This window comes from Procambarus clarkii, chromosome 10 (genome assembly GCF_040958095.1).
Source record: "Procambarus clarkii isolate CNS0578487 chromosome 10, FALCON_Pclarkii_2.0, whole genome shotgun sequence".
NCBI classification, from domain to species: Eukaryota; Metazoa; Arthropoda; class Malacostraca; order Decapoda; family Cambaridae; genus Procambarus; species Procambarus clarkii.
In genome coordinates this window covers 44022465-44046307 of record NC_091159.1, presented here as the reverse complement: position 1 = coordinate 44046307, position 23843 = coordinate 44022465, and the positions used below count along the sequence as shown (strand labels likewise).

Below are 23843 nucleotides of genomic sequence, written 5' to 3'. Positions count from 1 at the left end.
AGTACCGCTGTGTTGCATATAGTAGTGCTGTGTTGGGTGATGTTGCGGTGGGTGGTGCAGTGGTGTGAAGGACTGTGGTGAGTCTTGCTGTGTTTGGTGAGTTAGTGGTGAAGACTTCCACGATCAATTGCCTCCTTGAGATTTAGTGGTTCTGTTGTTGTTGTTGTTTTAGATTTAGATACTCTGAACGAAGTGTGCATGTAGCACGGGCTAGGGTGAGCCCGTAATTTGGTTGTTTACAGGCTATGATATTTATATTAAATCTCAGTACTCCCCCCTAACGCGCACACACTGTAAACCCGCAAAGCAAACGTTTATAAAGCAGCGGGACTTGCTGCAAAACTTGCTCTGCACACAAGCAAACTGAGCTATACAGTTAGACCAAAAGAAGCTATATGTATACATTTGACAACACATGAAAAATATGAGATAGGATATTTAATGTATCTTATTCAATGTATGTATACAAGAGTTCTTACGTGCTTGTAAAGCCACTATAGCACGCATGGCGCCTCGGGCAGGTGCTTAATCTTAATTTTCTTTGGAATTCGACCCGCCAAACCGTTTAACAACCAGGTACCCATCCACTGCTGGGTGAACAGAGCCGCACAGTTAAGGATTTGCCCCTAATCAATCCTCCTCGGCCTGGATAGGAACCTGGGCCAAATTGCTTGCGAAGCGCAGGTTGAGTGTGTTACCACTGCGCCATGGGGGACATGATCTAGATTTATAACTAGAGGTTTATCGATGAAATAAACACATATATATATATATATATATATATATATATATATATATATATATATATATATATATATATATATATATATATATATATAATATATTTGTGTGTGTGTGTTTCCTCACCTGTAAATACACGGGGCCAATATCGTCCAGGAGTTCGATATGCGACCTCGACCCGACCATGCTTGGCAAGCACCATAGAGCAATCACAGTGCAAAGTTGGATGAGGCTAGCCCCAAGCGTCTGGGCCTTCCATCTCGGAACATGACAGATAGATGTTCAGTTTTAGATAGATACGTGTGTGTATGTTTGTGTTGAAGAGATTCCAGTAAAATGCCTTAAGTCGTTATTCTTTCTTAGACTTTAAGATTTTTTTCTTCAGAAACATTTTTTCCGTTAATTAATAATTAATTACGTTAATTAAGACAGGTGTATTATAGGTCAGGTGACGGTGACATGCACACAAGCTGGAGTAATTGGTGTAGAGGTGGTCCTTGAACCGATATGTTGGTCATGATTATTTGGGTAAGATTATCTTTCAATGAGTGGGTGAGTCAGGCCTCACAACTCACACTCAACCCTTGTTAACCCACTGCCGCGCACTCCCACACACACACACACACTAGCGTGCGCTAAATATACTCATCAAGATGCTGGTGTTTACATTTTTGTTTAAATTTTGCCCCGTGGGGCGAGTTTATTGGGCAGTGTTGCAATTAGCCAATATTTAAGCTTCTTCACATATTCCAGGTGCCATCTGACCACACACCGCACACCGCACATCCCACCAACCTCGCCACAACTCACCGAGGCGGCCAGTGTGTCGCCTACAGGAGCCACCAACCTCACTTACCCCGCCCCTGCGCAAGGCACAGCGCCAGCCGTCACCCCACACCAACAATGGCTGCGTCTCCTCCTCCACTCGACCACCCTCCCTCAGCGTGGCCACCGTCACTCTCCCTCACACTAGTGCTCTTGTTGGCCTGCTCCTGGCAGGTGACGTCACTCCAGAGGCAGACCTTCGACGGCCTGACGTCACCGTCTCATCTCCGACACGTTTGGCGGGCTGGCCGCCAGACCTTCCTGGCGGAGGGTGGAGCCACCGCGGGAGACTTCACCGTGCTGGCGGAGGGTGAGGACCTCGCGGAGGACTGGACGACGACGGTGTTGTCAGCGATGTCAGCGCAACACGACGTCTTGCGAGACGGGAGTACGTCGACGGAGGAGCCCTTGACGGACGGCAGACGGAGACGGTCAGCGGCAGGAGGAGAGGAGCCTGTAAACTTCACCGTCGCAGGTAAGGCTATGGTTTACGTAGTATACAAACTTTACCTTTTTAGAAGCGAGTTTTTGTTGAGGGGAATTCGCCTGCTGTCATGTGTTTATATGTGACTGTAGTCCCGTGTGATGTCACTGTAACCCCGCGAGGGTGGTTATATATGTGACTATAGTCCCGTGTGATGTCACTGTAACCCCGCGAGGGTGGTTATATATGTGACTATAGTCCCGTGTGATGTCACTGTAACCCCGCGAGGGTGGTTATATATGTGACTGTAGTCCTGTGTGATGTCACTACATAACCCAGCAAGATTGTTATATATGTGAAGTCATGTTTGAAGGGTCTCATCACCTCTTGGAGTGAGGTGTGAGCTATATGACCTAGGTGTTGGTACCTAACTGTAGTGAGAGGTCGAGCTGTGGTTCTTGTGACTCGCCTCTCTGGTATTTCTTTTCATAAACTCATTAATGTAGAATATAACCTTTCATATTCATACATTATTATATATATATGTGTGAATATGAAAGGTTATATTCTAAATTAATGAGTTTATGAAAAGATATACCAGATCTATATTTGTATAGATACCAATATATATATATATATATATATATATATATATATATATATATATATATATATATATATATATATATATATAATATACACGTATACGTATTATTGTACCATCGTGGCCGAGTTGGTTAGGCAGGGGATGATAATTGGTTGGTAATTAAATCAAAATGAAAATAAATGGAATTCTATGAAACTTAAATTTATCAATGAAATCGGAAATATTGAAATAGAATCGTAACATATTTAGTATAGCGTGTGTTGCTATTACGTGCAACAGATGGCGCCGTTTTGCCCCCAAAAAAAGCATTTTTTACCTGTCACAAATGTGGCATCTATATAATAGTAAATAAAAACATGCGCATATTCGAATGGAACGTTGTGTTAAAATTTGAAAACAATCGGTGAAGAACTTTCGGAGATTAAAGCGTGTGTTGCTCTTACGTCCAACAAATGGCGGTTTAAAAGAAAAAATGTTTTTTCCTCTCACAGGTGAGGCATGTATATAGTAGGTATATAAAAACACGTGCCTATTCGAATGTAATGTTGTGTCAAAATTTCAAAGCAACTGGTAAACAGGTTTCGAAGATTTCCCTCACATGAAAAACACAGTTTGTCAAAAAAGCATGTTTTTTTTCCCGTCACAGACGTGACATCTATATAGTATGTATATAAAAATCCACTCGGATGCGAATGGAACGTTGTGTGAACATTTCAAAGCAATCGGTGAAGAACTTTCGGAGATCAGTGATTGTGAACAAACGAACATTTACATTTTTATTTATAGATACATATATATGTACGTGACAGCTTTGCCACATCTAACTGGACAGTTAATTTTGTAGATATTGCCAAAGGTTTCTGTAATCTCGAAAAGTACAGTGATGTCTCAGCTGAAGATATTAATGTGTGCAAAGGTATGATGTATGGCGTTATGGTGTTTTACTTAACAATTCTGTACCTAATTGTCCAAGTCGATTTAATCATGCGTTAAAAATTATCAAAAAAAAGATAATTCATTACACTTTACCAAGGCTGATAAGTCAAATGCAGTAGTTATTATGAATAAGGATGACTATGTCCGAAAAATGGAGTTACTCCTGGAAGACAGGGATACTTATCTATTGGTTAACAAAGATCCTACTGAAAAAGTGACCGCACATTTTAACAAAACTCTCAAAACTGTGTGTAAAGGCGACAAAGAGCTGATTTCTAGGCTAACAAGTCGATCTCCCTCTCTACCCTACATGTATGGTCTTATAAAAACCCATAAACCTTATAATCCAGCTTGACCGATTAGACAGTTCAGTTGGTTCGGCGGCTTATAAACTCTCTAAGTGGTTGGTCAAAGTTTTGTCCCCTATAGTTGGTACTATTTCCAACTCACACTTAAACAATGTAGACTTAATTAATAAGCTATCCGCACTAAACTTGAATTTTGGTTTTAAACTAGTAAGTTTTGACGTGACTGCCTTATTCATTATAGTACCTGTTGATGATTTGTTAGAATTCCTACGTGAGGAACTGCCTAAATATAATTTGAGTTTGCAGACCAATAGTGTGTTAGAACTTATCAAATTATGTATAAAAGACAATTATTTCAGTTTCAATGGAAAAATTTTCAAGCAAACATTTGGAATGGCGATGAGCAATCCCCTTTCCCCAGTTTTGAGCAATTTGTATATGGATTTCTTTGAAACAAAAATCTTATCCAGGATTATCCCCTCTAATGTTGTTTGGTTTAAGTATGTTGATGATATTTTGTGCTTATGGCCAAGTGACCAAGATCAAATTATTTTTCTTAATGAACTTAATTCTTTGGTACCTTCAATAAAATTCACTGTGAGAATGAGGAGAATGGTACTCTTGTTTTTGGACATTATGATTCATAGTCAATCGAAGGTTCAAATTTAATGTGTATAGGAAGCCTACCAACGTGGGGTCGTTTGTTCATTATTATTCGAATCATCACAGTAAAGTTAAACAGGCAGTATTTTCAGGAATGTTTCTTCGAGCTTTGAGGGTTTGCAGCCCTGAGTTTTTTGATGAAGAAATAGCTAAAATAAATGAAATTGGGAAGAGTTTACAGTACCCTAAGATGTTTTTGGATTGTTCGTTTGAGCAAGCTAAACGTACGTTTTATAATAATGTCTCCAAAGCGAAACCAGAAATTAGAAACATATTTGTGGTACTTTATGCGATGGAGCTTGAGAAACTTTCCCCAGTTTTTAAGAACTTTAATACCAATTTGGTGTTCACAAATAATACGATCAAATCCAGTTTAATAAAAAAAAAAACTCCCCTGGTACAGCAGGTTGTGTGTATTCGATTCCCTGCAATGATTGTGAATACCTTGGACAAACAGGAAAATCCTTACAATTACGTATGTTCCAACATGCTTATAGTATAAGAACTTCCCAAACGTCTAATGCTTTGTATCTGCACACAAGTTTGTGTGATCACACTAGTAATTGGGATGGGGCGAAAAGCATTACCAATTGCAATGGCTGTGTGGAACGGAATTTAATTGAGTCTGCCCTAATCAGTGTCCCAATCTTCTCAATGTTAGTACTGGTATGTACAAACTTGACCCAGTTTTAAGTTACAATATTGCACAACAGTTTAAGAAAAAACTATGATAGGGAGAGTTACATATTGTCTAACAATATTATATTCATATATTTTATGTATGTTCAATGAGGCTTTTTCTTTAATCTTTTATTCTTACCGCTTAAATCCTTCAGACCATTCTAAGCTAATCTATACATTTTTCTGTTTAATTCTTTCCCAGGAGATTGTGGTCAGGCTCTAGTGGTAACCTCCACTCTTCCTTTGTGATTTCTTTTAGTCTGGTATTGACAACGGCCTTGATTGGTCGAAACGTTCATCTTTCTTTTCCATTTCTCTGTGGATTTTCCGATATATATATATATATATATAGATAGAATATATATATATAGGTAGATATATATAGGTAGAATATAGTTGTGCAATAATTGGCTGTTGATTGCTGGTGTTGACTTCTTGATGTGTAGTGCCTCGCAAACGTCAAGCCGCCTGCTATCGCTGTATCTATCGATGATTTCTGTGTTGTTTACTAGGATTTCTCTGGCGATGGTTTGGTTATGGGAAGAGATTATATGTTCCTTAATGGAGCCCTCCATTAAGCTCCATTAAGGAACATATAGGGCTCCATTAGGGCTCCATTAGGGCTCCATTAAGGAACATATAATCTCTTCCCATAATCAAACCATCGCCAGAGAAATCCTAGTAAACAACACAGAAATCATCGATAGATACAGCGATAGCAGGCGGCTTGACGTTTGCGAGGCACTACACATCAAGAAGTCAACACCAGCAATCAACAGCCAATTATTGCACTATATTCTACCCACCTCAAGACTCCGCTCCAATATAGAAGCATCAAGAAATATGGACCAATAGGCTTTCTACAAACACTTCTATTCAATACCCATTGTTTCTGTTCTGTCTTGTGTTGATACTTTTAATACCCTATTAATATCCCCTCCTGTTCTGTCTTGTGTTAATGCCACATCACCCTTCCCACCTCACTCAAATGTAGATATAAAATCAGAGATACGTTCTAATCAGTTGTGTATTTGTGAAGTCTTTGAAAATGTAATAAGTTTTACGAAACGCGCCCGTGTCGCGTCAGACTAGAAATAAAAATGAATTTTGGAGAAGTGATTTTTGATTTACCTCCAACAGTGAAGCGTAATGTACGAAAGATTGAGAAAATTCGTGTTAGAATTATTAATCTTACTTTTTCGGTCACATTTAATAATATATGTCTACAGGAAAGACTGCTACCAAAATATACTAATATATATATATATATATATATATATATATATATATATATATATATATATATATATATATATATATATATATATATATATCGTACCTAGTAGCCAGAACGCACTTCTCGGCCTACTATGCAAGACTCGATTTGCCTAATAGGCCGAGTGATTTTCTTTATTTCCAATAAATTGTTTCCAATTAATTTATTTGAAATATTATTATTATAGTATGTTAGGAACATGAATTACTGACTTATTTATATTAGTTTAGGTTAGGTAGGGTTGGTTAGGTTCGGTTATATATCTACGTTAGCTTTAACGCAAATGAAAATAAATTAACTCATACATAATGAAATGGACAGTTTTATCATTTCATAAGAAAAAAATTCTAAAAATATATAAATTCAGGAAAACTTGGCTTATTAGGCAAATCGGGCCTTGCATAGTATGCCGAGAAGTGCGTTCTGGCTACTAAGTACAACATTATATATATATATATATATATATATATATATATATATATATATATATATATATATATATATATATATATATAATGTACAACATTATATATTTATATAAGGTACAACATTAATATATATATATATATATATATATATATATATATATATATATATATATATATATATATATATATATATATCGTTTCGAACTCTAGTGTTTATCACCAGAAAAAAGACAAAAAAAATTAATCAGGAATTGCTAAACTATTTTTAAAATTACAGCTATACTGTATTACATTTAGAAATACCAACTTACTGAGTCCAAATTAGAAGACGTTAAAATTTGTATAGATCCTAAAAATTTGTACAGAGCCCAACAAAACAAAATATATAAAGCTTGTAAACCCACAATGAAAAAATTATATTCAAATAATAAAATAACTGTTATGCATCACTTGTTTTGCAACTAACATCCGCCAAACAAAAATTATTTACTAGAAAATCTGACAAAACATTATTTACTATAATCAAAGGGGGGGGGGGGGCTAAAAAATAGTATCCCCCTTTTGATTTGAAAATTATGGAGACCTTAAGGGGTCAGATTCACGAAGCATTTACGCAAGCACTTACGAACCTGTACATCTTGCCTCAATCTTTGGCGATTTTGTTTACCATTATTAAACAGTTAATGAGCTCTGAAGCACCAGGAGGCTGTTTATAACAAAAACAACAGATGATTGGGAAGTTTCATGCTTGTAAACTGTTTAATAAGTGTAACCCAAGCCGTCAAAGATTGAGGAAAGATGTATACGTTCGTAAGTACTTGCGTAACTTCTTCGTGAATCTGGGCCCTTGTATCCAAGATCTTAGGCCAATATTAAGCAATATTGTCGCGTCGGTACAACGTTACATTGTTTACGCTCAATCCAATTTATTTAGTTACTCTTTTTTTTTCTCATTATTAGTTTTTATATTTTTCTAAGGAATTCAGTTTTGTTTATTGTTTTTCTTCTGGATGTTGATTACAAAGATTATTTGTATATTTGTTATTTTATAATTTAAATTTAAACTGCGCGTTTTGGGGTTTATGAACATATTATACTTTGTTTGGCATTTGTTTGTATAGATATTTAGAATCGCTAGGGTTTTTATTTTAGTTTCAAATCAGTAATTGTAATTTTTATACTTATTATAATAATCATTGGAAATTAAAAGTACTTTTTAATTCATAATAAGTGGTTAATTTCGTCATGTCACAACCAATAACCAACATTGTTAATTTTAACTTAGGTGTGGCAACACTGCAAAGTTAACTCGTTATGTATCGTTTTGGGAAAAATTGTATCTTCATGTTTAGTCTCTAGTAAGTTATTTTTGCTTGATTAAATTTTATCATCCCCTATCTACCCCATAGAGCCCCCTCTCTCCCCCCTGTCCTCCTGTGTGTTGTGTACTGCCCTAACATGTGCCTTTGACAGCCTGGTACACAAGGTTTCTACCACAACGACGTCCTTGAGCACGTTCCCTTCATATTTAGCTGTTACGCTAGCAACATGCATCTTGGCGTCGCTGTGAATCATTGGCTTCTCCGATTACCAACTCCGACCCAACGCACGTGTGGGAGTGTGTGTGTGTGGGGGGGGGGGGGGGGGGGGTGAGGGTGTGTGTGGGGGTGTGTGTGTGTGGGTGGGTGTGTGTGTGTGTGTGTGTGTGTGTGTGTGTGTACTCACCTATATGTACTCACCTATATGTGCTTGCAGGATCGAGCATTGACTCTTGGATCCCGCCTTTCTAGCTATCGGTTGTTTACAGCAATGACTCCTGTCCCATTTCCCTATCATACCTAGTTTTAAAAGTATGAATAGTATTTGCTTCCACAACCTGTTCCCCAAGTGCATTCCATTTTTCTACTACTCTCACGCTAAAAGAAAACTTTCTAACATCTCTGTGACTCATCTGAGTTTCCAGTTTCCACCCATGTCCCCTCGTTCTGTTATTATTACGTGTGAACATTTCATCTATTTCCACTTTGTCAATTCCCCTGAGTATTTTATATGTCCCTATCATATCTCCTCTCTCCCTTCTTTTCTCTAGTGTCGTAAGGTTCAGTTCCTTCAGCCGCTCTTCATATCCCATCCCTCGTAACTCTGGGACAAGCCTCGTCGCAAACCTCTGAACCTTCTCCAGTTTCTTTATGTGTTTCTTCAGGTGGGGGCTCCATGATGGCGCGGCATACTCTAAGACGGGTCTCACGTAGGCAGTGTAAAGCGCCCTAAAAGCTTCCTCATTTAGGTTTCTGAATGAAGTTCTAATTTTCGCCAGTGTAGAGTGTGTGTGTGTGTGTGTGTGTGTGTGTGTGTGTGTGTGTGTGTGTGTGTGTGTGTGTGTGTGTGTGTGCTTGATATTTGTGCCAGTAGGCTCCAGACGTTAGCTCTTGGACCCCGCCTTACTAACCTTCCTAACTAATTCTCTCATATCTGCTACAACATTTCTCTCTCACACACACACACACACGAACACACACACTTGGGACACGAACAAGGGGACACAGGTGGAAACTTAGCACCCAGATGAGCCACAGAGACGTTAGAAAGAATTTTTTCAGTGTCAGAGTAGTTAATAAATGGAATGCACTAGGAAGTGATGTGGTGGAGGCTGACTCCATACACAGTTTCAAATGTAGATATGACAGAGCCCAGTAGGCTCAGGAATCTGTACACCAGTTGATTGACAGTTGAGAGGCGGAACCAAAGAGCCAAAGCTCAACCACCGCAAGCACAATTAGGTGAGTACACATACACACACATGTGTGGGTATGGTGACTGAGTGGACAGCACGCTGGATACGTAGTCCTGTGGACCGGGATTCCATTCCCGGTACAGGCAGGAAACTATGGGCAGAGTTTCTTTCACCCTGATGCCTCTGTTACCTAGCAGTAAATAGGTACCTGAGAGTTAGACAGCTGTTACGGGCTGCTTCCTGTGAGTGTGGGGGGGGGGGAGGTAGTAACAGTTAATTGATTGACAGTTGAGAGGCGGGCCGAAAGAGCAGAGCTCAACCCCCGCAAGCACAACTAGGTGAATACATGCCCAGGATGCAGCTGTCTAACTCCCAGGGGCCAGATTCACGAAGGAGTTACGCAAGTACTTCCGAACGTGTACATCTTTTCTCAATATTTGACGGCTTTGGTTACATTTATTTAACAGTTTACAAACATGAAAACTTGCCAATCAGCTGCTGTTATTGTTATTAACGGCCTCCTGGTGCTTCGGAGCTCCTGTTTAATATTTGTTAACAAAGCCGAGAAATTGAGAAGATGTACAGGTTCGTAAGTGCGTGCGTAACTGCTTCGTGAATCTGGCCCCAGGTACCTATTTACTGCTAGGCGAACAGACGCATCAGGTGAAAGAAACCCTGCCCATTTGTTTCTGCTTCGGCCGGGAATCATACCCAGGCTTTTAAAACTACCGCCCCCGAGCGCTGTCCACTCAGCCATAAGGCTGTACTCACCTAGTTGTGATTGCGGGGGTTGAACTTTTGGCTCTTTGGTCCTGCCTCTCAACTGTCAATCAACTGGTGTACAGATTCTTGAGCTTCTCGAGTTCTATCGTATCTACATTTGGAACTGTGTATAGAGTCGCCTCCACCACATCACTGCCTAGTGCATTACATCTGCTAACTACTTTGACACTGAAAACGTTCATTCTAATGTCTTTGTGGCTCATTTGCGTACTCAGCTTCCACCTGTGTCCCCTTGTTCGTGTACCACTTGTGTTAAATAGTTTATCCTTGTCTACCCTGTCAATTCTCCCTGAGAATTTTGTATATGGTGATCATGTCTCCCCGAGCTCTTCTGTCTTCCAGCGACGTGAGGTGCAGTTCATTCAGCCTTTCCTTGTAATTCATGCCTTTTAGTTCTGGGACTAAGCCTGGTGGCATACCTCTGAACTTTTTCCAGCTTCGTCTTGTGCTTAACAGGGTACGGGCTCCATGCTGGGGCCGCATACTCCAGGATTGGCCTTACATATGTGGTACACAAGGTTCAGAAGGATTCCCTACTCAGGTTTCTGAAGGCAATTCTGATGTTAGCCAGCCTCGCATACGCCGCCGATGTTATTCTTTTGATATGGGCTTCAGGAGACAGGTTTGATGTGATATCAACTCCTAGATTTTTCTCCTTGTCTGGTTCATGATGGACTTCATCTCCCATTCGATATCCAGTGTCTGGCTTCCTATTTCCTCCACCTAGTTTCATTACCTTACATTTATTTGGGTTGAACTTCAGTTGCCATTTATTGGACTATTCCTTCAGTTTATTTAGATCTTCTTGTAGCCTCCTACTATCGTCTTCTGTCTTGATCCTCCTCATAATTTTGGCATCATCAAGAAACATTGAGAGGAACGAGTCTATACCCTCTGGGAGATCATTTACATATATCAGGAACAGTATAAGTCCAAGGAGTGATCCCTGTGGGACTCCACTTGTGACGCCTCGCCACTCCGAGACCTCACCACTCACAGTGACTCGCTGTCTTCTGTTGCATAGATTTTCCTTATCCAGTGGAGTACCTTCCCTTTCACTCCTGCCTGCATCTCCAGTTTGTGCACTAGTCTCTTATGTGGTACTGTGTCAAAGGCTTTCTGGCAATCCAAAAATATGCAGCCAGCTCACCCCTCTCTTTCTTGCCTGATTTTTGTTGGCTGATCGTAGAATTCAATTAATCCTGTGAGGCATGATTTGCCATCCCTGAACCCATGATGGTGCTGTGATACAAAGTTCATCTGCTCCAGATGTCCCACTAGCTTGTTTCGCACAATCTTCTCCAACACCTTGCATAGTGATACTGGCCTGTAGTTCAGTGCCTCCTGTATATCACCCTTCTTGAAAATTGGGACTACATTAGACGTCTTCCAAACTTTCGGCAGTTTACGTGTTGCCAGTGATTTGTTACACACCATAGAGAGTGGTAGGCACAGTGCTTCTGTTCTTTCCTTTAGTATCCATGGTGAGACTCTATCTGGGCCTGTAGCCTTTGTCACATCCAACTCTAGCCGATGCTTCCTCACCTACCCACTGGTAGGTGAGGAAGCAAACTCATCTACTGGTGTTCGGTTAGGTATTCCCTGTCTTATCTCTGGGACTTCCCCTTGTTCTACTGTGAAGACCTCCTGGAATTTCGTATTGAGTTCCTCGCACACTTCCTTGTCATTTGTAGTAAATTTCTCTCCCCTATCCTCAGTTTCATTGCCTGTTCCTTCACTGTTGTTTTTTCCTGATGTGGCTGTGCAGCAATTTAGGCTCACTCTTTGCCTTACTTGCTATGTCATTTTCATACTGTCTTGCTACCTCTCTTTTCACCCTGACAAAATCATTCCTAGCACTTTAGTATCTTTCTCTGTTCACTAGTGTCCTATTATTTCTGTAGTTCCTTCACGCCCTTGTACTTAGTTGCTTTGCTAGCTTACATCTCTGATTAAACCATGGGTTTCGCATCTGTATTTCATTTCTTACTCTTTGTACTGGGACGAACTTGTCTGCCACCTCCTTACACCTCTGTGTGGTGAAGTCCATTATGTCTTGGGCCGTTTTTCCTCTGAGCTCTGTTTCCCGATCTATATACGTTAGGAATTTCCTTATCTCCTCATAGTTTCCTTTCTGAATGCGAGCCTTTTGTTTTCTGGGTTCTTTTTTGAGTACATTAACCCTTCTTTAACCAGATATTGTGTGCGTGATACCCACACAGTATCTGTGTGATATGCACAGATACTGATGTATGTTCGACCACATACTGTGATGCAGACCAGATGCTGTATTCACCTAGTTGTGTTTTGCGGGGGTTGAGCTTTGCTTTTTCGGCCCGCCTCTCAACTGTCAATCATTTTTTTTCTCCACTCTACACACACACCCACACCCCAGTAAGCAGCCCGTGACAGCTGACTAACTCCCAGGTACCTATTTACTGCTAGGTAACAGGGGCATTCAGGGTGAAAGAAACTTTTGTTTCTGTCTGGTGCGGGAATCGAACCCGCGCCACAGAATTACGAGTCCTGTGTGCTATCCACCAGGCTACCAGGCTACCAGACACACTACTGTGTGTGTGTGTGCGCGCGCACGTGTGTGTGTGTGTACACTCGCCTAATTACGCATTAGGATTCGTTTTAACTCTTTGGCCTCACTTCTCGACCTTCTATCAACTGGTGCACAGATTCCCGCGCTTAATGGACACACGTCAACATTTGAAGCTGTGTATAAGAGTTTGTCTCCACCACATCTCTTTGTAGTTCATTTCGGTTGCTTACTACTTTGGCATTAATTAATTTGTTAATATTTCTGTGCTTAGTCTGGTTATCCAGTTCTCCTTGTTTCTCCTTGTTCATTTACTAGTCATTCGTAATAGTCTATCTCTGTCTTCCCTGTCTATTTCGCAGAGACTATTGTATGTTGTTATCATATCTCCAATATCTCTTTTGTCTTTTCGTGATATAACGTTTATATTCCTCAATATTTCCTCGTAATTCATGCCTCTCGGCTCTTGGACTATTATGTGACGTACCTCTGGATTTTAATCAGTTTTGTTTAGCTACACAAGAGCTCCTACGCTAATGTCGAACATTCCAAGAAATTGAACATCCTTCCTCGACTCGATAACATTTTCTCCGTTATCTTAATTTCAGCTACTATCTCTCTCTCTTTTTCTTCTTGACCTTATCTGAAACTTTGCAGTGATATCCTGAGTCACTGGTGACCACTAGTGACTCGGGGCACAAGAATCACTCTTGTGCTCCGCTGGCGTTAAGCGGTTCTCAGTCCATACATTTTCTTCGTTTTACTGCAGTAAAATAGGTACCTGGGTGTTAGTCAGCTGTCACGGGCTGCTTCCTGGGGGTGGAGGCCTGGTCGAGGACCGGGCCGCGGGGACACTAAAAAGCCCCGAAATCATCTCAAGATAACCGCAAGAAGATACTGCTAGTGTAAGTGACGTTCAGATATTCGCAGTAAGAGGGTGTTACCTGGAGCTCCGATTGTGCTATCATAGTAAGTATGGTAGTTGTAGGGAAGGAACTGATGAATCTATGTGGAGCTCTGAGGACAGAGTTGGATTCCCTACTGGAGGAGCTACGACAGCTGAAACAACGTCAAGAAGAAACAAAGGAGAAGATCAGTATTAAAAAATCCTCGCCTTGGAATGTCGCAAAGGACAGGGATCTTAAGAAGACTCTGACAAGGCCGCTTACCGATGTTCTAAACACTTCCAACCCATTCACCGTGTTGGGAGACGAGTGCTGTAGGAAGCCCGCAGTTGGCTGGAAAGGGAAGGCAACGAAGGGAGCGCCGGTCCCTCAAGCTGCTCACAAAGTTAAGGAAGTAGCTAAGCGAATTTTGGTTGTGGGAGAGTCCCGGGTGAGGTGTTTGGGTAGAGCTTTTTGTGCCAGAGATAAGGGTGGGGGGGGGACAGGTTAAGGGTTTGCTATCCGGGGGCAGGAATTAGTTATATAGTAAACACCGTGAATGATATTATGGCTGGAAATCGGAACAAACCCATTATTTGTGTCATTGCAGGTGGAAATGTTGTTGGACGAGTTAGGAGTGGGGAACTGATACAGAGGTTTAGAATTAGTTAAGAATAAGGAAGAAATCACGATCATATGTGGGATTCTTCCAAGAAAGGGAGTTGGAAATAAATGGTTGTCGAGGGCACTTGGTGTCAATTGCCGACTGGAAAAATATTGCAAATCAAATGCAATATCATTCATAGATAATTGGGAACACTTCTATGGAAGAAATGACATGTATGCTCAGGATGGCGTGCATTTATCCAGGGCTGGGGTTGTTGCTGTTGCCAACTCGTTGGAACCTGTGGTTGGAGGGATTTGTTTGGGATGAAACTGTTAGTAGATAGTAGTTTAGGAATTGATATGGAGAAAGGTGGTAACAAAAGTACGTGTTTGGTGGGGAAACAAATTGGCAAAATGAACAGGGAAAGAGAAGGGCTTCAAAATAACAATTCGTTACACGATATTATTAAACGAACAGTAGAAGTCTAAGGAATAAAATAAACGATTTAAATGCTCTTGTCTGCACAGAAAAAATAGGTATTATTGCACTTACAGAAACAAGGATGAATGTAAAAAAATAGAGAACTATTAGCTGAATACCAAATGAATGTATTTAAACTATTTCACACAGATATTAGACTAGGTGGGGAAAGGAGCCATATATATTAGGGAAAATTTGAAATGTAGTCTGAAAGAGGGAGTCAAAACTGAGCCAAACATAGAAACTATCTGGCTAGAATTAAACGAAAAAGCTAAACATCTTATAATAGGAGATAAATATACAGGCCACCAAACTTAGAATGTAAGCAAAGCATCTATGGGATGAAATATCTAGAGCATCTTGGTCAAACAATATTTGTGTCATGGGGTGACTTTAATTTCAGCGGAATAAACTGGATTAACAGAACAGGGAATAATGAAGCAGAAGATTTTCTAAAATTTATTGATGATTGCTTTCTTAAGCAACACATTAAGGAACCAACGCGGGAAAATAATATTTTAGACTTGTGTTAACTTACAGGGAAACACAAATTAATGAAATCGAAATTGGGAATGAGCTACAGAACAGTGATTACAAAGAAATTAAATTTAGCATAGAATGGAATAGATGTGTAGGAGAAAATTCTGTTAAAGTGCCAGATTTTTGAAAAGCGGATTTTAATGGCCCAATAATTTTTTTGGGCGAAATAGATTGAAAAGTCCTGGTCATGGAAGGTGGGCTGGTCTTGCTCCCAACCTGTCCTCTTAAAAATAACGTCACTTTTGTCCGTTTGCCCGTATGGCCGAAAGTGGATGTAATTTGAAAATGAAAAAAATGAAAATAAATTTTAGATTTTTTTTAACAACAGTTAGTTAAGGGTTCTCTGATAGGTTAGGTGGGCAGGAAATTCTCATCGTTTCAAAAAGTTATGAAAAACGTTAATTGAAAGTTTCCTCTCCTAACCTTTCCGAGTAAGCCGAACGATTCGAACAGAAAACGGGACATTACGTCACTTTTGTGAGTCGATTTCATTTCAAATTACGTCCACTTTTGGCCATAGCGCGCATACGAGCCAAAAGTGACGTTATTTTTCAGAGGACAGGTTGTCTACCCAGTGATAGGTCCCATCGAACGGGATTTCGATATGGATTCAAAATATAACTTATTTAAAAATATTCTAAGCAAAGCATAGGAACATAGTATACCATACAAATTGAATCGATCGAAAATGACTCGAAATGGATAACAAATGAAATAACAAATAGTTACAAGATACGAGCTGGATGGTGTTGAGATTGCGAACGGGATCTAAGAGTTATGATTAGTAAGAATTTAAAACCAAAAAATCAACGCATAAATGTTCGTAATAAGGCAAATAGGACACTGGGACTTATTAATCGAAGCGTTAGTAACAAGACCCCTGGTGTTGTTCTTCAGCTATAGCGTGCTCTGGTTAGACCTCATTTAGATTATGCAGTTCAGTTTTGGTCGCCGTACTATAGAATGGATATAAAGTCACTAGAACGCGTCCAACGTAGGATGACAAAGTTAATCCCACAAATTAGAAACCTGTCGTATGACGAAAGATTGACAAAGCTTAAATTACATTCGCTTGAAGGTGAAGAGTCATAGGTTACATGATAGAGGTGTACAAGTGGATGGATGGATATAACTAAGAGGATATTTCAGCTATATCTTGCTCTGGTTAGGCCCCATTTAAATTATGCAGTTCGGTTTTGGTCGCCGTACTATAGAATGGATATAAATTCACTTGAACGTGTCCAGCGTAGGATGACAAAGTTAATTCCCCAAATTAGAAACTTGTCATATGAAGGGAGATTAACAAAGCTTAAATCGCATTCACTGGAAAGGCGATGAGTTAGTGTTGACATGATAGAGGTTTACGAGTGGATGAATGGGCATAACAAAGGGGGATATTAATAAGATATTGAAAATATCAACACAAGACTGAACACGAAACAATGGGTATAAATTGGATAAGTTTAGATTTAGGAAAGACCTGGGTAAATACTGGTTCGGTAACATGGTTGTTGATTTGTGGATCCAATTACCACATAACGTGGTGGAGGTGGGGTCCCTCGATTGTTTCAAACGTGGGTTGGACATGTATATGAGTGGGATTGGATGGTTATAAATAGGAGCTGCCTCGTATGGGCCAATAGGCCTTCCGCAGTTACCTTTGTTCTTATGTTCTTATGTTTTCGCTTTTGATAGTAATTGTTACTGATGGCAGTGTACGGTGGTCCAGCCCGGCCGTTAGCAGATCCATCAGTATAGATTTGATCTAATTAATTTCCTGTCTCTTTTAATTGCCTGGAGATACACGACTCATTTAGTTGGTATCTCTTTATTTGAATCTTACATGGTTCTTCCTCCCAGGGAGGTGACAGCCTTACAGGTATCAACTCGGGTGCTTCTTGAGTTGGACGGTAGAGCGACGGTCTCGCTTCATGCATGTCGGCATTCAATCCTCGACCGTCAAAGTGGTTGGCTACCATTCCTTTCCCCATCCCATCCCAAATCCTTATCCTTACCCCTGCCAAGTGCTATATAATCGTAATGACTTGGCGCTTTCCCCCTGATAATTCCCTCTCTCGGGTGCTTGCTCAAGCAGGCGGAGTTCGTCGAGAAAGCACACGGATCGATCTTGCCACTTTGAGCCGTTTATTATTCATACTATAATTAGTATACAACTCAATTTTTCTTAACAATGTCATTGTGATAAGAATGTCTGGCAATCTCAATAGCAATCTTAGCGTTCAGGTCCTTGATCCCGTTTTTTTAACGCAAGAAAGTCATATGAACAAATCCACAAGGGCCGTGACGAGGGTCACAGACCTTGTGGATTTGTTCATCTGATGCATCACGCTATTGTGATTTCTGTGTGTGCAAGAAAGCCATAGTTCTCGTTGAATTGTTCTATTGGTACTCCAAGAATGAACGTCACGGCTTCATCGTGTGTTCTTTCGAGACTTTTTTGTGGTTTAAAGAGCACATGGATAAGACTGATGCGACATAGAAGCCTTGTGATTATTCCAGGACATAGATTCAAGTCCTTGAGATGACCAGTAGATGCTCCTATGAGTTGATCAAACTCCTCCTTCTTGCCCTCACTACAGCCGGCAGCAGCCCCGAGGTACCGACAGCGGTAAACCCATTCAAGAACTGCACCAATAATATGCAGATCTTTGTTTTGCCTCTGTGGCGGGAGTAGGCTTTTGTCTTGCTCATGAAAAGTGAAGTCAAGTTCAGTACGTTTCCTTTCCAAGAAATTGCAAAGCTCCAAAGTTGAGTGGAGCGCTTCATCTTTACCCAGGTGGTGGTGGCTTGTTTCTGGACATCATCGGCATATCCCACTTGTTGGTCACGTTGGAACTCGATATTAGCGATGACATTCACAAAGATGCTGAATATTGTGGGACTTAAGACTCCCTCTTGAGCGGTCCCCAGCTCCATATTCTATGATTAAAACTGGCCCGTCAAAGGAAACTTTGTCTTTCGGCGAAATAGTCTTCAGTTTATTTTCACGAGTCTCCCCTTGACGTCCATACATGTACATTCAACCTGTCCTCTTAAAAAGAACGTCGCATTTGGCCGTTTGCCCGTATGGCCGAATATGGACGTAATTTGAAAATGAAAAAAAATGAATATAAATTTGGGATTTTTTTTCAACAACAGTAAGTTAATGGTCCTCTGATAGGTTAGGTGGGCAGGAAATTCTCATAAAGTTTCAAAACGGTATGAAAAACGTTAATGGAAAGAATACTTTTTTTTCTAAGCTGGCCGAGTGAGCTGGACGACTCAAACAGAAAACGGATCAGTGCGTCACTTTTGTGAGTCGATTTCATTTCAAATTACGTCCAAATTTGGCCATAGCGCGCACACCAGCGAAAAGTGACGTTATTTTTAAGAGGACGGGTTGACATGTACGCTCATCCAGAATCGCAATTTTCTGTGTGTTATGAAAAAATTCCTTTCAAGTCAACAAACACAGAGTACTTGGCTGTGGCATTGGCTAAATAAATTATTTTACAATTAGCTCCGATCCGTCCTTGAGCTAACCCATTAAGTCATTCTCATCCCCTTCCCAGTCTACCTGTCTTGTGTGAGAGCCGATGAAGGATGATGGTTTCAGACACCAGGTACTTATAAGACACGAGATAAAAATCTTCGAGTGTTGGGATAATTCCACTGTAACTTACTGGTTGATCAATAAGGATTTATGGTCGCCTTAATAACCGTCCACAGGTGGCGTTAGCTCAACACCACGCCAAGGAGGACGAAGGTCTTCACTGTATAATTGTTTGCAATAGACAGAGTCATAGAGTAGAGCCTCTCCTAATGTCATTCGGCAGTTATATTATTTGTCAAAACTGCAAACCGCCTTCCCTCTGGAGGGTGTGGAGGCACGTCCGCCCATCAATTACTGGCCACCATCATTAATATGCTGGAGTCAGCAGATAAAACCAGGACCTGGATCTGGCTACCTGGTCACTGCAACATGCAGGTTAATGACCAGGAAGGTATACCTCGGCTAAGTCGGTCTTGATACTGAGTGAAGTCCCCTCGGCACCCCATGAGCTGGGGGCCACTGCTCTCCTTGGGATAGTCGTCACAACTTTTTCTATGGCAAAGTCAGTAGCCCAGCCTGCCCCTACCTTATGTACTTAAGAGCACCATCCCCGACTGGACGACCTCCTAGCCGCACTAACCGTAGAGAGGAGGTCGTCCTCAAACGCCTCGACTACACTGTCTTCACACACCTCCAGCCCCACCTCGCTCTCCAGTGTCCTGCCATCTGCCCAAGGAGCACCAACAGCCCCCCCTCCATCAAGCAGCAGTGCATCACGGCGGGCCCTCCAGCCTGGTCTCCGTGTGCCACTCCACTTCCAGCACCTGGTGGAGGACGGCCAAGATGTACTTGACGCCCGGATGACCTTCCTCACACACACAGACTTACTCGAGGTGATGTGAAGTAGGGAGGTCGTACCTCTACATATTTCTATGTGTGTGTGTAAAGCTTGAATGGTCCCCCAAGTCAATATAAAACCAAAAACTCTTGACCCGTGAGGGATTCGAACCCAGTCAGCAAGGGGCTCCACATCGCCAGCAGTCCAGTGCTGTAACCACTCGGCCAGTGATTGTCTACGTCTGACAATTGCCAGACAACCGCTGGCCGAGTGGTTATAGAACTGGTCTGCTGGGGGGCATGGAGACCCTGGTTAACAGGGTTCGAATCCTTCAGGGGTCAAGAGTTTCCGGTTGTAAATTCCTATGTACGCAGGAAACTATAGTTTTTCTTTTTACTTATTTATTTGTTTCACCTTTCGCATTTTATTGATATTTTTTCATTTGTTGGGGTTGAGGAAGGAAAGATTGTCACTATTGTCTACACTCTGACCACTGCTCCTGTAGCCGGCCCTGAGACCCACACCCACCATTCCCCTCCGTGTCTCACACTCACTCGCACACTCCCTTATGATATTATTTTTTATTGTTGCATTTTGGTAGACACAGGCTTGTTGTGTTCCTTAGCTTTTAGGTTTATTACTTAAAATTTCTATATGTCTAAATGAAAAAGGGCGTTTTGGCCTTGTAATCCACCGTAGGTCGCTGGTCGCAAAGCACATCAAGATAAGTGAGGTCTGAGGTTCCTCCGTGGGTGGAGGAGGATCAGTAGGGAGACCCTGAGACCCTGAGAGAGAGAGAGAGAGAGAGAGAGAGAGAGAGAGAGAGAGAGAGAGAGAGAGAGAGAGAGAGAGAGAGAGAGAGAGAGAGAGAGAGACCCCCTGAGAAGCAGGCTACCCCGGCCTGTAACCTGCTTCTTGGTGCACATTCACTGAGTTCACTTCAGCCCTGAACTATGTTGAGGACTAAAGTATAGTTGCTGGGTGGTCAGTAAGTTGTGTGCACCAGGTCGTGTGTGCACCAGGTCGTGTGTGCACCAGGTCGTGTGTGCACCAGGTAGTGTGTGCACCAGGTCGTGTGTGCACCAGGTAGTGTGTGCACCAGGTCGTGTGTGCACCAGGTCGTGTGTGCACCAGGTCGTGTGTGCACCAGGTCGTGTGTGCACCAGGTCGTGTGTGCACCAGGTCGTGTGTGTGGACCAGGTCGTGTGTGGACCAGGTCGTGTGTGGACCAGGTCGTGTGTGCACCAGGTCGTGTGTGCACCAGGTCGTGTGTGCACCAGGTCGTGTGTGCACCAGGTCGTGTGTGCACCAGGTCGTGCGCGGGCACCTTTAGCCCTCTGGACTTTTACCCACACGTCTTGCAAATGTTTTTCTTGTGATGGAACTAGTGAAGTCAAGCCATTGTCTCTCTCTCTCCTTAATCTTCTCTTCCCTCGGCTACTTGACGCACACTTTGAAAAAGTTCGTGATTTCTTTCAGTGGGATGCGTCGGAAATTATGTACTTATAAGACGCACATCTTTGTTGTGTTCCTTTATATTCTCGCTTTCATAACATTTCCTTTTCTTCTTTTGAGGGTCGTCCCTACCGTTCGTGAGACGTGGGGCTCTAAGACTGTTTTCTCTTTGATTATTAAGATCACTTACAGATTCATTAATGTCGTCAGGGATTTGATATTCAGTGAATCACTCACTCATCATGTTTATGAAGTAGGGCTTCATATGTTGGCTTCGAGGGATAGTCTCTTTCTTTTGCTTGTATTTCTCCTTCTCGTACTCGTGTCGATGGGGGTCAGCGGTGCCCAATGGTCGCAACAGAGACTTTGTACAGCGTGTCTGCTGACTTCTCTATCCTGCCCGTTCAGAAGTACATAGATTAGTCTCCGTGCTCTGAGGTGTGTTGGCTGCCACGACTCTAATATTATTACCGTCTAGGACATAAAGGGACAGGTTCCTTCTGTTATAATGTAGTTGGTCACAGTTATCATCCCAGCATGATCACAGAGCAGCGAGGTATATAGGCTCGTCATTCACAAAGTGTGGTCATGGGTCAAGGTCAGGCTTATTATGTGACACATATTGTTTATGTGTAGTGTCGTTGCTCGAGTGGAGAGTTACCCCGAGGTGCTGGTACTCAACCTCCGGCTGGAGGCCATCAGTACTCTCAGAAGGCATAGTGTTATTTCCGTAAGTTATAAGACCTCCGTTTTCCTTCACCGTGGGGGCAGGGAGGACTCCTGATAACCGCTGACCCGATGACTGGCTGCAGTCATCAACCAGTCATCAGCCTGTGTCACCTCCTGCATGACCACCTACTCTATCATGTCAGTGATCCTGTTACAGATTCAATTGCAATATTGTAAATTTCCCTACATTTTGTGTATCCATTTTTTGCTGCTGTTTGACACGAGACAATGTTTTACCTCGCCTGTGACGGTCTCTCTCAGAGTGTATTGTGGTTGTGATGGGCGGGTATGTTAACTCCTCATCCTTGTGGCTGTGATGGGCGGGTATGTTAACTCCTCATCCTTGTGGCTGTGATGGGCGGGTATGTTAACTCCTCATCCTTGTGGCTGTGTTGGGCGGGTATGTTAACTCCTCATCCTTGTGGTTGTGATGGGCGGGTATGTTAACTCCTCATCCTTGTGGCTGTGATGGGCGGGTATGTTAACTCCTCATCCTTGTGGCTGTGTTGGGCGGGTATGTTAACTCCTCATCCTTGTGGTTGTGATGGGCGGGTATGTTAACTCCTCATCCTTGTGGCTGTGATGGGCGGGTATGTTAACTCCTCATCCTTGTGGCTGTGATGGGCGGGTATGTTAACTCCTCATCCTTGTGGCTGTGTTGGGCGGGTATGTTAACTCCTCATCCTTGTGGTTTAACCTCATTTTGCACCTTGGGTCCTCCTTCGGGTAATCCTTGCGTTCATTGTTGGTGGGAGACGTGTCGTCTGTTCTTGCATTGTTTACCAAGCTGTCCATCAAGCCAGCCTTCTCTGGTGAGCCCGGCTCCTGCAGTAAGTGTATACGTTCCTGTTGAGTCTCTTGTAACTTGTTAATTGTCAGCTCGAGTATATTTTGTTTTGCAATTATGTCTTTAATTAGTGTGTTTTCTTGAATTAAGTAGGTAATTGCTTCTTCGTGTGCAATTTCAGCCCTTTCTGGGGTTGATTGTGGTGGCGGTGTGGGGGTGGTGGGTGGGGTGGGGGGTGTGGAGGTGGTGTTAATAGGGGGGGGGAGAAAGTTCCTGCCCAAGGTCACCTGTGAGTCACCTGGAGTTGCCAGCCCGTTCGGCGTGCCACTGGTTGGGACAGGTGTCCGACCAATGGTTGCTCGCTGTGTTATCACCAGAGGTAGTCTGTGCCACAGCAGCCGCGTCTGTGGCTCCTCTCATGTGGTGGAGGGGTGAAGTGCACCACTCACAGGACGGTGAGTCTCATGCTGTGTGCGTGTTGGACCCCGTGCTCAACACCATTTACGAGGTGTTGAGCTCCATGCTGTGCACCTTTGACAGTGTTGAGCTCCATGCTGTGCACCTTTCACAGAGTGTTGAGCTCCATGCTGTGCACCTTTGACAGTGTTGAGCTCCATGCTGTGCACCTTTCACAGAGTGTTGAGCTCCATGCTGTGCACCTTTGACAGTGTTGAGCTCCATGCTGTGCACCTTTCACAGAGTGTTGAGCTCCATGCTGTGCACCTTTGACAGTGTTGAGCTCCATGCTGTGCACCTTTCACAGAGTGTTGAGCTCCATGCTGTGCACCTTTGACAGTGTTGAGCTCCATGCTGTGCACCTTTCACAGAGTGTTGAGCTCCATGCTGTGCACCTTTGACAGTGTTGAGCTCCATGCTGTGCACCTTTCACAGAGTGTTGAGCTCCATGCTGTGCACCTTTCACAGGGCGTGAGCTACCGTTCATATATACACAGCCACTGTTCCTCGTTAGAGCACGTACGTACCATCTGGAAGCTGGAGGAGCACTTCGCCAGCTGGCA

The 23843-nt window shown here is 42.3% G+C and overlaps 1 protein-coding gene across 1 annotated transcript in view; it reads left to right on the top strand.

Annotated features, from left to right (window-relative positions):
* LOC123775331 (uncharacterized) overlaps nt 1–23843 on the top strand; it is a 49177-nt gene that overhangs the window by 285 nt on the left and 25049 nt on the right. Inside the window, 1 exon segment of the mRNA XM_069321959.1 lies at nt 1495–2041. Within this exon segment, the coding sequence (XP_069178060.1) occupies nt 1645–2041 (397 nt within the window). The 5' untranslated portion in view covers nt 1495–1644.